The sequence below is a fragment of the Bipolaris victoriae genome (assembly GCF_000527765.1).
Source record: "Bipolaris victoriae FI3 unplaced genomic scaffold scaffold_26, whole genome shotgun sequence".
NCBI lineage: Eukaryota > Fungi > Ascomycota > Dothideomycetes > Pleosporales > Pleosporaceae > Bipolaris > Bipolaris victoriae.
Window position 1 is genome coordinate 1 of NW_014575366.1, and position 13,998 is coordinate 13,998.

Genomic DNA, 13,998 nt, shown 5'->3' on the forward strand with positions numbered 1-13,998 from the left:
CCCCCCCACCCCCCACACACACACACACACACACACGGCTGCACCTAGTTACGCATACGTGCAATGGGGGTGGATATCGGGCATTCTCTCCATGGTTTGTAGCTGCATGATAATTGCATCGCCACCACAATCACACCGACGTAGCGCGCGCTAGCGCTGAGTCACACATGCATCGCCGTGTAAACTTGCAACCCATGCATTTCGTACTACCCTTACTCAGCCCCAAGGAGTCACATTGGGTAGCGCGAACCAAATGACGAAAGGAAGAGAGAGAGAGTTTGTGAGAGATAGAAAGGAGGAAGAAAGAAAGAAAGAAAGAGAGAGAGAGAGAGCGAGAGCGAGAACATTGTTTTGTTTTGTTTGATTATTTCGTATTTCTATCCTACACTATCTGATGATCTCTACCACAGCCTTAAAACTCCGTATGAGGGTGGACAATCGAAAAAAGGAGGATGAGGAGAAAGAAGGGGGGAGATCCAAATCAGTCGCAAAGAAGGAAAAAAACCCGCTCGCCAGCTAAACAAAGATCATTTGTTTTTTTGTGAGGATTTTCTCTCTTTGGTAATTTTTTTTTCCCTTGAAGTGGGATAAAAAAAAGGAGGATGAGATAATACGCGTTGATAATAACAGGAGTGAGAGGGATAAACAATCCTAAATTTCCAGGTCCGATGGGACTTCCATCCTGATCCACCTCTTTTGTCGTAAACAATCATGAGCGCTAGTTGCAAAAACGATGAAAAACGCCAGCCCGGGGAATGAATCTGCTCCAACGTACAAAGGCAAAAAACTTGCGGGGAAATAGCTACACAAATGCGTGATAAGCGTATACAAAATAGCGCAGGATTTACTGCGTGCTCATGAAGTTCATGTAGTTGAGATCATCCAATGTAGTGGTGGGCTCTGGACAAAAATCATCAAATTGTCCCCCAACCTGGTTGAACTCTGGGAAGAAGTTCGTTGTGTTGTTGAATGCCATTGCGCTGGGTGGCGAGGCGTCGAACAAAGTAAAGTCCTCGCCTGGAAGGTTGAAACATTGGTTCATATCCATGTCGCCAAAACCTTCGTCCATGTGTGGTGAGAAGAGTGTCACATCGGGCTGAGCCAGTGGAGAGAGCTGGGGGTAGCCGTTGTTCATTTGGTTATTCGATGTGAACTGAAGTGGCTCAAAATCAAACGTAGTGCTCATAGGGGTTGGCTGTTGGAAGCCAGTGTTGACGGTTGTGTCGAGGTTGCACATGTTGTACACATCATTGTGGTTTACACCAACATCCTCGGGAGTCACGACTGCATCGTTGAACGATGTGGGCTCAATGGGTGAGTGTCCAGATGAGTAAGTAAAGTGAGAACCGTCGGTGGCAATGGAGTCACGACGGAAGTCACCTTGGTAGCCGTTCGCGCTCATTGCTGGTGTTCCGAAGCCAAAGTCCATCATGGGCACTTGAGGTGAGGGAATAAATGGTGTCACTGGTGTAGCCATGTTTGCAGACATGGGTGTGCCAATGAAGGGTGTGAGAGGAGTTGTGGGGCTACGGTTGTTGCTGGAAGGAGCCTTCTTGCGACCGTTGCTCTTGGAGCGAACGTATTCCCAACCGTGTGCCTTCTCCATGTGTTGCTTGCAGTTGGATTCACGCTTTGAGGCGTATGTGCAGGGAGGGTAGAGACACTTGTATTGTGCGGGGGCGGCAGAGTGCTTATCGTTCATGTGTCGGTCGCGTTCCTTCTCGGTTGGCCAGCCAAGGTCAAAGTATTTGCAGTTCTTCTCAGAGCACTTCCATGGACGAGAATGGGTCTTCTCGTGTTTGGTCAGGTCGCATGGGCGTTTGAACTCCTTGCTGCAGTCACGGCAAGCATGAATGACATCACCTGGTTTCTCAGACTTGCGTCGTCGGGCCATGGAGCGGGTAACCTCATCGCCGTCCATGTCATCATCAACGTCGGCGTCCGACAAGCGACGTTTGATCCTGAAAGTCTTTGCGGCATCCTCATCAATGGAGATGACCTTTCCGTTCTTCTCCCGGACGAGTTCAACAGGACGACCGTTGTGGCTGAGGCCACCACGGAGCGTGATCTTCTCATCGCTGTGGAAGGCTTTGTCAGTGCGGGAAAACAGAAAGGCGGCTGCGCGGTCATACCGTGAGTAGTCCATGTCGTCCAGGTCCTCGCCTTTGGATTCCTTTTCGCGGGTGGCGGCCATGATTGAAGCGTATCGTCTAATCTGTTCCATCAAGTCGAGGAAGTAGCCGTCAGTATAAGGGCGGTCGGTTGGCAGTCGCTGGTCTTGTTCGGAAAGATACTGGACAGTCGTGGCCAAGAGCTGGATTGATCGTTCACAGAATCGGGAGTATTGGTCCGGTGTTGCCGAGAGCTCCTTTAAACCGCGAAGAATGCAATAAGCTTTTGCACTCCCAGAAAGACAACGAATATTACTTACCGGTGCCAAGAAGATGAGAGTCTTCTCGAGATCGCGAAGGTTGCGGATGTTCTTCTCACCTATGCGTCGGGGGACGTCTTTAATAAGTTCGTGGAAGTCCTTCAAGGACTCCTCAGCGAGGATGGGCTTGACAATGCTGTCGTGGATCTGCTTGCACGCGTACTCGCCGAGAATGTGGCCTTCGTCAGACGCACCCAGGGCGGAGAATGAGCGTGTGACAGCAGAGTGGGTTGAGCTGATGGAGGTGCTGATGGATTCACGGACGCTGGAGCGTCGGGAGCGGATGTCGTCTTTATGTATGTTAGAAAATAGGGCGTCCTGGTCTAGCATGGGTGGCTGCAGTGACTTCTTACCGTATCTCGATCCGCTAACGCTGGAACCAAGACCGCTATCAGAAGCGTGGTCGTGGGGGCTGTGGTCTTGTGCAGACGGCTTGGAGTCAATGTCCATGGGTGTATGGTCCAATACGGTGTTGTCTAGGAACAAGCTCGGGACAGGGAACACCTCAGGGTCGCTGAGGATGTTGGAGGAGGTGGACGAGCCCTTTTGACCGGCAATCTTGGCCTCGATGTCGTTGAGCAGGTTGGTGACACGACGGACGCTGGGATCCTGGATGGACTCTTGGACAAGCTGTTCGAGGCGCTCAGTGTTAGTGGGCGAGCGCCTGGGCATAAAGTGTCGATCCAGATCACAGATGTCGGATGATATGTAGGTTGGCGACGAGAATGTACCGCTTTTGCGAAGCTGCATGGCATGGGTGCTAAGAGGGGAGGCCCCGCCCTTAAGTGGACGCCGCCGGGGATGGCGGTTTTGGTCGTGGGGTGCAGACATGTCGGGTATGACTGGTTTAAGGACCGGTGGGAGGGGAAGAGGCGGCCTCAGGCTTATGAGTCACGGACTGTCACGGACTGGCACGGTTCCCCAGAGGCCAGGGATCCAACAGTCCAAGTGAAAGTGAATGACAAGGCCGAGATCACGTTGTCATGAACTAGTGACGGTGGGACCTCGTCTGGAAGGAAAACAGATGCTAGGCCGGGGAGGGAAGAAGGCAATGAGGTAGTGGTAAGAGAGGGAAGGGCGCCGGAGAGTTGGAGGAGCAGTGGTAGTGCAGTATATAGGAAGGCGCAGCAGCCAGACTAGCACGAGCGGTGGGCGGCGGGCGGCAAAGACGCAAAAAGGGCGGCGATGGTGCAAAAAGGACAACGGGCACTGGGGCGTCGGGAGGGGAGGCCTGAGGTGTCGAGGTTGAAGGTGGAGGAAGAATCAAGGGATTGGGGGGAGGGGGTATAGGTGGTAGTAAAAGAGAAGCGTCGACTATGAGCTTTGGTGTCGCTGTTGCCTAAGCCAAGGATTGCACGTCCCCACAGCCGATGCGCCACAATGGCCTCTAGTCCCGGATCAATACGAGTTGAACCCAGAAGACTGCCCATTGCTCGCCCACGACGGCCGTCATTCGCGAACAACCATCGTCGCCCTCGTCCGTTCTTCACCTGCAGCGCCGGGCATGTGCAGTAGCGGCAGCAAGTGTGCAGTTGTCGAGCACTACGAGCTGTCACGGCCAGAGCATCCACGGCACAGAGGCCATGCCAAGGCTACCGGTCAGCCCCAAGCAGCGCAGGAACGGGTGTTAGTGCGAGCCCTTCACACGCTCACGCTGCAAGGCGTCCAGGCTGTGCATGGATAAAGGTCATCTCGCCATCCTCACCCTCGTCACCATTTCTGGTCCGCCGACTGTTGGTGATAAAACCCGCCGCCCCGCGACCTGCGACTTGCACAAATGCGCAGCTCCACCCGATCCGCAATTCCCCTAGTCGCATGCTCGTACAGCACCCGTGTCCTCGCGCTTCTCGTCGCCCGCAGCGCCGTCATGTTCTAGGTCCACGCAGACATACATACGTATGCAACTCCGCCTGATTGGCCCGTCACTGTCTCGACTTATTCACCGGTATCGTGTGGGGGCCGAAACAGTCGTCAACCTGCAGGTCATGTTTAGGGCTGCGCATGCAGGGCAGACGACCATTATCGATTTCGAGGCTGGCACGGCTTTAGACGGACCAAGACGCGCACCGCCGGCTTCCGCGGACCCACACAGGCCACTGCTACCAAGTAGTGTACATACTTACACCCTATCTATCAATCACCCACACTGGCACCCACCATCAATACGCCTTGCCCCCCTTCTCCTCTCCTCTTCAACGCTTCTTCCACCACTTTTTCCAACCACTCTATCCTGCTGTCCTCATCCCATCGCCTCCACGCTCTGAAATCTAACTTTCTGCACAGTTCTCTGATAACCTCCACCTTGCCTGTCGTCTCAATCTTCCCTTCCATCGCACTGGCAATCTCCATCTCGCATGGTTGTATCATCTCTTGCCCTGTCGTACACTTTTCAACATACTCCTGCTTCCCCATGAACCACATCTCGCTGGGGTAGCCAAATTGTTCGATTGTGAAGTCGGCAATGTACTCTTCACCCGATCTGGTCGTGATGCTAAAGACACTATGCCGCACCTTTAGCTGAAGCGGATTGCCGTACCAGTGGAAAAGGAAGAGCGGTTTCGCGTCCACCGCAAACCACTCGATCTTTGCATCTACCTCTCCAAGGCAGCGCAAGAAATGACCAAGGAACAACCGGATACTATAGTCGCAGTGGTTGTACTTATGACTACTCCTTCGCAGTTCGTGTGAGACCCAACATGGATAGGCAGCGGCTCCGGATTCTTCGACCAGTCCCTCGAGGAAATGGATAAGTACAAGAGGTGAAGATCTCGATATTGTCCACGGAATCAGGGCTTGTATCTTCGGTCGCTGTTCGTGCTCTAGGACAAAGTTGAAAATGTGCCAATACGGCTCTAGTATCGCCATGATTTCAGCACCATCTGCTGAGAGTTGTAATCTCCTTTTAACTTTCTTTTTCTTGTCAGACCAGCATACAGGCCTACCCCAATTACACACCCTCCTGCACTGTTTCGTTGTTGTATACAAGACATGCATCCTCGTAATTCTATTAAATTAGAATCCTCCGCCTGGTGTTGTCGTCTTGTGGTGTGTCGCACACTTGGCCACATGCCCGCGAGAAACTTGTCTTCTATGTATCTGCACATAATTCACGGAATGCACTTGGGGATGTGGTACTGTGGCTCCCAATAAGTAATCCAAGTGAAATACCCCATACCGAACCCGATGAAAGGTAATGTATGATTCACAGTCCGGACTAGAGCACATTTTCCTAGTTTGGAGTTTTCTTTTTTTTCGCCATACGTAGACGAGAAGTGTGTAGAACTAATTTAAGCATCAATATGTTTGAAGGGCCACAATTCCACCAAGGGATCGTTAAATGACTGACCAACCACCGAACATGCAATATAACATCCGCCCCGAAAAGGCATGACTCAACAGCGCGTGCCCATGGTAGCACCATCAAACCGCTCTGTCGTGTCTTTCACTGGACCCTCCCATATATATAGTCCATTCCAAACATTCTGGAAGAATATCCTCGGATAAGGTACAAAAACCCCTGAGGCCGCGCCCCTCTGGTTCTACCCAGCGCACTTCCCGCACTGCACGTCGCCATAAACCTGTTACAAACATCTCGGTGGTAAGATGACTTCGAATCCAGTCTTCCCGCATCGGACCGTCTAACGCCCATTGTTTCTGCCAGTCTTGTTGTCTTGGGCCAACCCATTCTTCTCTCCCGGTACCTTGTAAGTCTTGGCCAAAGCAAGCATTTGAACAGCCCGGATGGGCGCATGGAATGCTGCGCCCATTAGCGAAACCATGACCTTTATTTGAACCCCGACTTGGCTGAGCACGTCCCAAAGGGGTGGCTCACGGGCGAGAACCATCTCAATCTGACATCACATGGGACCGCGTTAAGCGGCTTGGCGCTGGGTGGTGGCTAGCGCCTTAGGGCGGGAGGCTGAGATCCAATGGGCGCGCGACGCACCACTCCTTCTGTTTCAAACGCTCCATCAAGCTCAAACCCCTCGCGCCATGTTGGTGTCGCCGCCGCCGCCGTCGTGAGCGTCCAGTCTCTATTATCTCTCTTCCACAGTGAGCCTGTCACTCCCTTGACAGTCCATTCTTGTCGCTCTCTCGCCATCTGTATCTCCATTTCCTTTGGGTCCCTTTGTACCCGTCGCAGTCGCTATACACACAGGTTCACGCTGGACGTGCCTGCCTACGCTCTCTCTCCCCCGCGGTACACTGTTCTACCGCACATTCGAATATTCCAGGATAGGCTGTTTGGGTTTCTTTTGCAAAAATGTTGGGTTTCCACAGGAGAACGCGGTCACTGATCCCAGTGAAGGATCTGGGCAAATATGACAAGGTGTCTATGGTTGAAGAGGAGGAACAAGAAATGGAGGAAGAGATGGAGAGTCAAGATATACCGGATAGTGCGGATAAGTCGCAAAGAGGGCAACTGGTGCTGGTTTACCTCGTCTTCTTCGCCGAAGCGTATGTGTTCTCCCACTGGCGCTTAATCGTAACGGGCTGCCAAACCTCCCTGGACTAACACTAACCTTTGCCTACAGCATTATGGCGTCGAGCCTACAGCCACAACTCCAAATGCTCCTCTCATCTTCCGACTTCTGCGGCACTCTATCCTCATCCTACCTCCGAAGTATACTCGACTGCGCATACGCATTTGGCGGAACCACAGGCCTCTTCTGGGGCTACCTCGCGGATCGCATGGGCAGACGGCGTGTGACTCTCATCGGACTCTGGAGCATGTTTGTCTGCTGCTTATGCATGGGATTTGCGACCACACTTGTTGGCTGCACCATTTTCCGATTTATTGCAGGCATGGTCAGTTCGGCCATTGTATGCACAACCCTAACCATGCTCGGAGATTTGAGCACAACAGCAGAGGAACGCGCAAAGAATGTTGCTCGCCTACCCGTCATTTCCCTCGGCGGTTCCATGGGCCCAATTATGCAACTCATGGTCTCGGAAAGTCTGCAAGCATACAACATGGTATGGCAAAACTACCCCACTCTGGGCTCTGAGCTGGCTTGCGGAATTGTCATGTTCATCATCGCACTTGTGGCAAGCATTTTCCTCAAGGAGACACTGCCCAACCACAACGAGCGCACAGCAGACGCTGCAGACATCGACTGTGAGAGGGCAGCTTTCCTCCGCCGCGACTCGCACGACACAAACGTAACGCTCGTGGACTTTGCTCGTCCAGAACCCATCACCATCAGCCAGTTCCTCCAGGCCCCCTCCCTCATGGTTCTCCTATCCTCCTTCTGCCTCCTATCCCTGCACGCCTCAACCTTCGACGTCGTCCTCCCTCACCTTGGCCACAGCAGCACCGAATCCGGCGGCATGGGCCTCCCCTGCGAATGGCTCAACATCATCGTCCTCGGCGTCCGCGGCCTCGCCGGCGCCGTCGTCTTCTACGCCGTCCCCTGCGCAACCTCCAAGCACGGCCTCGTCAAGCTTTACCGCTCCCTCTCCGCCCTCCTTCCCGCAACATACATCTTGACCCCTTTCCTCGCCGCCGTCGTCACATGCTCCGGCGTCGGCCCCATCATCTCCACCTTCTCCATCTTCGCAAAACACCTCCTCACCGACGCCGCCGTAGTCGTAGTCTCCCTCCTCGTCCTCAACACGACCCCAGACGCCTTCTCCGCGGGTACCGTCGTAGGCATGATGCAAATCGCCAGTCTCTTTAAGGCCTTCGCCGTCGCCGTCAGCGGCACCACTTACTACTTTAGCGACGACGTTAGCGTAGATACCACTAATCTCGCTCTCTGGACTTGTCTCGCCCTCTTTGGTATCGCGGGCGCGGGCCTCGCGTGGTTCGTGCGTGAGCGGCCTAGCGTAGAGAAGGATTTCCCCAGTGAAGTCTTGTGCTGGGAGACGTGCTTCGATGCTGATGCTGAGAAGCAATTTGAGCTCGATAATACAGATGTCGAGTCTGATGCTGAGAGTGTATAGGGGAGGGTTTTTTTCCACACGCTTAAACTCCAAACTCATTCCACTCTCTCTCTTTTTTGGGGGTCCCTGTGTACATGTGTTTTTGAGCCGCTCACCCACTTTCATTCATTTCATCTATGGAAGTTTCTCTATGGCGTGGCCTCTTTTTGTTTTTTCCTGATCTTTTACTTTGTTTTTCTGTTTCTGCATTTGTTTTTTTTTTGCGTAGTTACCCCCTCTCTCTTTCCCTTTTTTTCTTTTTCGCCGCTTGTTTTGCTAGTCTAACATTGTTTCTTTGTGTCAGTTTTTCTTTTTTTCGAGGCATCACTCGTCGTATCTCTCGCTAGATAGTTGACTTGAAGGAAGGTGTTTGTGTGTGTGTACAACAATTCATTTAAAGTTCTTATCATATTGCCGTGTCACAATTCTGTCAAATGTGTAGTTCTTTTAATTATCTAAGCGGTAAAGGTGGTAACGTGTTGCATGATTCCAACCTATAAACAAACTCGGTACCACAGTTGCGAGTGACATGTTGTCAGAACAAGATCTGACCCAAGTGACAGTAACACAAACTGTCACCCATAAACGCATTAACTACACGGTCTCAACTACATTACATAATGGCATAGAACACAAAGGCATGAATCATGTTTCAACAAAGAGTTTCATACTCTAAAGATAACTAAAGCTAATCATGGCCCCAGCCTATATGGCAGACAGTCGAGTCATCTAACCAAGCAACTTTTTATTCCCTCCATTGAACGCCATATATCCCATAAGAGCCTTGGAAAACAGGACCTCTCTCATGCGATAATCATGTCACACATCGATATCGTACGGGCAAAAACCTCCACACATTACTTACTCTTTCTCTCCTCGAGATGATCAAAGCAAATACACAGAATGCATACGAGCGACGTAGAAGCCTACAAGACGCTTAGTCGAAAGACTTCTTCTGGCCCTGGAAGTCGCCAAAGCCACCGCGGTTGAATGAACCACCACGGCCGCCTCCGCGAGCGCCGCCACGACCTCCACGACCGCCAAAGCCGCCGCCACCACGGCCACCTCCACGACCACCACGGTCGCCGAAGCCTCCGCGGCCGCCACGACCGCCGCCGCGACCTCCTCCAAAGCCTCCGCGACCACCACCGCCACCGTTGTCATCACGGGGAGCGGCGAAGTCGACGCGGAGGGGACGGCCTGCAACGTCCTGGCCCTGAAGAGCCTCAAGGGCAGCGGTAGCCTCCTCCTGGCTGCCATAGTCAACGTATCCGAAGCCCTTGAGCGCACCGCTGTCGCGGTCGGTGGGTAGAGAGACACGAGTGACGTTGCCGTACTCGGCGAAGACCTCCTGGATGGTCTCGTTGGTGCAGTCGAATGAAAGGTTGCCAATGAAGAGAGTGTTGCTGGGAGCGCTGCGCTTGTCACCAAACTTGTTGGCACGGGCATTGGCGTCAGGCTTTTGGCGGGGAGTGCTGAAGTCGACGTTCAGTGGGCGACCGTCGAGCTCGTACTCGTGCATGTCCTTCTGTGCCTTGGCGGCATCAGCAGCTTTGGCAAACTCAACGTAGCCGAATCTAAGTAGGTCAGTATTTGGTCGCACAGAAAGACATGTATTTGTTGGAGAACATACCCCTTGGCACGGCCAGTCTCGCGGTCAGTGATGACACGGCAGCCAACAATCTCACCGAAGCTCTCGAACTCGCGGCGGAGCCAGTCCTCGTCGATGTTCCAGCTCAGGTTGCCAACAAACAGGTTCTTGACACCGTCCTCAGCAACGGGCTCATCAGTCTTTGTCTTCTTGATGACAGGCTCGGCTACCTCCTCAGCCTTGCGCTTCTTGGAGGGAGCCTCGGCCTCGTCGCTTTCAGATTCAGAAGAATCAGAGTCGGAGTCGGCGTCGGAGTCGTCAGAGTCGGAGGTAGAGGCAGCCTGCATTAGTTAGTAAAGGACGATCAAACCATGGAAAAAAAGATGTAAAAACTAACCTTAGCCTTGGCAGCAGGCTTCTCGTCCTTGGACTCGCTGCTGTCCGAGTCGGACTCAGACTCAGAGTCGCTCTCAGAGTCGCTGGACTCAGCCTTGGCCTTAGCAGCGCCGTTGGTCTTGACACCGTTGGCCTTGGCCTTGGGGGCAGGCTTCTCCTCCTCACTGCTCTCGCTCTCGCTGTCGCTATCCTCCTCGCTGCTGTCGGAAGAGTCAGAATCGGAGTCGGCCTTAGCAGCGGCCTTGGGAGCAGCTTTGGTTTTGGCGGCGGTCTTCTTGGTGACCTCCTCCTCCTCGCTGCTGCTCTCCTCGGATTCCTCGCTCTCGCTCTCGCTCTCGGACGAAGAATCAGACTCAGGCTCGGGGGTAGGAGCCTTCTTCGACTTCTTCTTGTCCTTGGCGTTGGAAGCAACTGACTTGGCAATGTCCTTGCTCTTCGACTTGGGAGTCGCAGCAGGCTTGGTGACGCGGCCGGCCTTAATGCTCGAAAGCTCAGCCTTCTTGTCCTTCTTGGACGACTTGTCCGCAACTTTGGTCTTGCCCATTTTGATGATAATGTACTAGATCTACAACGTATCAGTATTGTGAAATGTGCGACGTAAAAATCAATGACATTGCGGTGAAAATAAGAAAAGAGAGGAGCGGACTGTAATAGCGTCGTCGCTCAGGCGCTGATGCCCAAAGGTCATCGTATGCGCTAGCATGCATGATCTGATTGTCTCAAATTGCGAAAAGCCCACTGGTATCTCTTGAGACCGCACGAAGCGGATATCCCTCAAGCCCACGGAAAGCCCACAAGAGCCCACAGAAAACCGAGCCTCAAGGCGGCGTGTTCCCACAATGGCCGAGAAGCCGGAAGATTAACCCTCATAGTAGCGCAAAGCCCTCTGGTTGATCTTGCCGTGCTCTGACGAGCGACAGACGTGCCCTCTAGAATGTGTGTCAAGGAAATGCCAAACGTTGCCCACTGACTTGTGATATGATCTGGTACTGGATGTTGCCCTCAGTAGCCCACTTGAAGTTCGAGAAAGCCCTCAAATGATGCTCGAACTGGTGATGTTCGAGGTTAAAAAGTAAGGTGAAAGATTGGTGATAGACGGTGAGTGAATGAGTGGGAGAGGCTGGCATTTAATACCTGGAGGCGCAGAAAAGATCAGCGCCGAACTTTTCAGCGGAGACGGTGGCCCGTGCTCTGCGCCGCGACGCGTTGTGTGGCTACACTCGACGGAACCGCCCCACTGCGAACTTGGCCGGCCACGGTCAAGGCAGTATTTTGCAGCAACGCAGCGGCTCAGGGTCCAGCAAGGGACGCTGTTTTTGCCGTGGATACGTGGACGTAGATTTTCAAGAGTGGAGCTGTATATATTGCGAGCAAGGCTCTTGAGATGCACTCATATGAGTATGAGCATGCTCTAAAAGCAAAACCGCCAGTTTTGGCCATGCGCAGAGCACTTTTACTTACACAGATGTTGCCCATAGAAACTTGATAGACTGTAACCCAATTGGCAATTCCAATCTACATACATTTCAATAGACCAGACGGTCCTGCCTGTGCTCTTGCATGCCTACCTCGACGTTGGAAACTATGGCCTGCACAGTTTGCAAGAGCTTACGCGGGTTTACGCTAGCACCACTACGGTAAGGCGTAGTCATTCTTCCACGAGTCCGAACCATGAAGCCGTGCAACTCCTGTTCAAGCAGTGTCATCATGGCTTCACCGGCAGTCCATAAACCGCGGCGGCGGAGAAAGATCGAAGAAGGATCCCTTGCTCAGGTCGCACACGGTACCCTCGACCACGATCAATCCACAAACTCAACGAAACCAGCCTTTCCCCTCGTCGCGTTCCTGTGGCCTGCAAAAGGCACCGTGTCGCAATGGATCACCATACCCCTCATACTCATGGCTGTCGGCTTGCTCCGCTGGGCCGTCGGTCTCTGGGGATATTCGGGCTATCAATCGCCGCCAATGCATGGAGACTTTGAAGCACAGCGCCACTGGATGGAAATCACACAGCATATCCCAGTCTCACTGTGGTACTTTTATGACTTGCAGTGGTGGGGACTAGACTATCCGCCTCTGACTGCGTACCACAGTTGGCTTCTGGGGGTCATGTATGTTTGGTTGATTAGACATGCAACGCTCATACTGACTGTCACAGCGGCTCCGCCATCAACCCCAAGTGGTTCGAATTCCACGAGTCGCGCGGTCTCGATGATCCGTCCCTTAAAATATACATGCGAGCTACCGTCCTTGTATCCGAGTATCTCATCTACTTCCCCGCCCTCGTCATCTTCCTCCGCCGATTCTCACGCCTCGAAGGTGTCAATATCTGGGAATCGTCAATTGCATTGGTAGCCATATTGATGCAGCCAGGAGCCATCTTGATTGACCATGGACACTTCCAATACAACACCGTTATGCTCGGCTTCGCTGTCGCCACACTGTCAAGCGTGGTCGCTGGGAGGCCACTGTGGGGTTGTGTCTTCTTTGTCGGTGCTCTGGGCTTCAAGCAGATGGCGCTATTCTATGCGCCTGCCATCTTTGCCTATCTCCTGGGCATTTGCGGTTTCCCGCGAATCAACATTGTACGATTCTTCGCCATTGCACTGACTACTGTCGCCGCCTTTGCTATATTGTATCTGCCATTCCTTGCAGGTGTGGCATACGATGTTTACATTGGCTTCCACCATGGACTTCAAACGGTGCCCCCGCTACTAAATGTGGAATGGTTCATGACACCATGGGACAGAGAGGCTTGGTACTACCCTTATGTTCTCGAGTTGGGACAGTCTATCCATCGCATCTTTCCCTTTTCCCGAGGGCTATTCGAGGACAAAGTCGCCAACATTTGGTGTACCATCCACACCTTTCACAAGCTGCATCGCTATCCGATCCAGTCACTCCAACGGCTGGCACTACTCGCAACTTCGGTTGCCATTCTGCCGCCATGTTTGATCATCTTCCTCAAGCCGAAGAAACAAATTCTTCCGCTCGCCTTCGCAGCGGTTTCATGGGGCTTCTTCCTCTGCTCATACCAGGTGCATGAGAAGAATGTTTTGTTGCCATTGTTGCCCATGACTCTACTTCTTGGCGGACATGAAGGTCTACTACCAAGTACCCGCGCATGGGTAGGACTCGCAAACATGCTCGGCGTGTGGACCATGTTCCCGCTGTTGAAGAGAGACGAACTGCGGGTCCCGTATTTTGTCGTTTCGCTTCTATGGGCATATCTTCTAGGCCTTCCCCCCGTTTCATTCTCTGCCTATTATGAAGGCAGCCGAGGCGGACTTGATGTTTTCAGCAAAGTTTTGCACATCAACATATACATTGCTATGGTCGGATGGCATGTCGTAGAGGCATTCTTCCCTCCGCCAGCAGACAAACCGGATCTCTGGGTCGTCGCAAACGCAATCGTCGGAACGGGCGGGTTCGGCCTTTGCTACCTGTGGTGCCTATGGCGGCTTGTGGTTAAGAGTGAATTGGTCGGAAAGGCCAAAAGCAAAACAAACTAGGAGCAAAGGGAATGATTGTGGGAGGATTTCAGTATTTCTTTGAGATACCCCGGCTAGACGTTTGGAGCGAAGATTCCAATTCTGTTGATACATGTTGTACAGCAAAGAAACGATGCCGTCTAATATTCAACGCCACCCATATG

The 13,998-nt window shown here is 52.8% G+C and overlaps 5 protein-coding genes across 5 annotated transcripts; 2 read left to right on the plus strand and 3 right to left on the minus strand.

Annotated features, from left to right (window-relative positions):
- Positions 1–844: 844 nt before the first annotated feature.
- COCVIDRAFT_94495 (hypothetical protein) lies at positions 845–3,262 on the minus strand (the record flags this gene model as incomplete). Its single annotated transcript, XM_014702917.1, has 3 exons — positions 845–2,368; positions 2,432–2,721; positions 2,785–3,262. 3 exons carry the CDS (start codon positions 3,260–3,262, stop codon positions 845–847), a joined length of 2,292 nt encoding a protein of 763 aa, XP_014558403.1.
- Positions 3,263–4,564: 1,302 nt separating this feature from the next.
- COCVIDRAFT_94468 (hypothetical protein) lies at positions 4,565–5,425 on the minus strand (the record flags this gene model as incomplete). The annotated part of the gene is made up of 1 exon (XM_014702918.1): positions 4,565–5,425. The coding sequence occupies one exon, from the start codon at positions 5,423–5,425 to the stop codon at positions 4,565–4,567; it is 861 nt and encodes a 286-aa protein (XP_014558404.1).
- Positions 5,426–6,695: 1,270 nt separating this feature from the next.
- On the plus strand, positions 6,696–8,377 carry COCVIDRAFT_94438 (hypothetical protein; the record flags this gene model as incomplete). The annotated part of the gene is made up of 2 exons (XM_014702919.1): positions 6,696–6,889; positions 6,967–8,377. The coding sequence occupies 2 exons, from the start codon at positions 6,696–6,698 to the stop codon at positions 8,375–8,377; spliced, it is 1,605 nt and encodes a 534-aa protein (XP_014558405.1).
- A 916-nt stretch (positions 8,378–9,293) lies between these two features.
- On the minus strand, positions 9,294–10,887 carry COCVIDRAFT_94540 (hypothetical protein; the record flags this gene model as incomplete). The annotated part of the gene is made up of 3 exons (XM_014702920.1): positions 9,294–9,933; positions 9,990–10,288; positions 10,345–10,887. 3 exons carry the CDS (start codon positions 10,885–10,887, stop codon positions 9,294–9,296), a joined length of 1,482 nt encoding a protein of 493 aa, XP_014558406.1.
- Positions 10,888–12,050: 1,163 nt separating this feature from the next.
- Positions 12,051–13,855, plus strand: COCVIDRAFT_25042 (glycosyltransferase family 57 protein; the record flags this gene model as incomplete). Its single annotated transcript, XM_014702895.1, has 2 exons — positions 12,051–12,454; positions 12,502–13,855. The coding sequence occupies 2 exons, from the start codon at positions 12,051–12,053 to the stop codon at positions 13,853–13,855; spliced, it is 1,758 nt and encodes a 585-aa protein (XP_014558381.1).
- Positions 13,856–13,998: the final 143 nt, after the last annotated feature.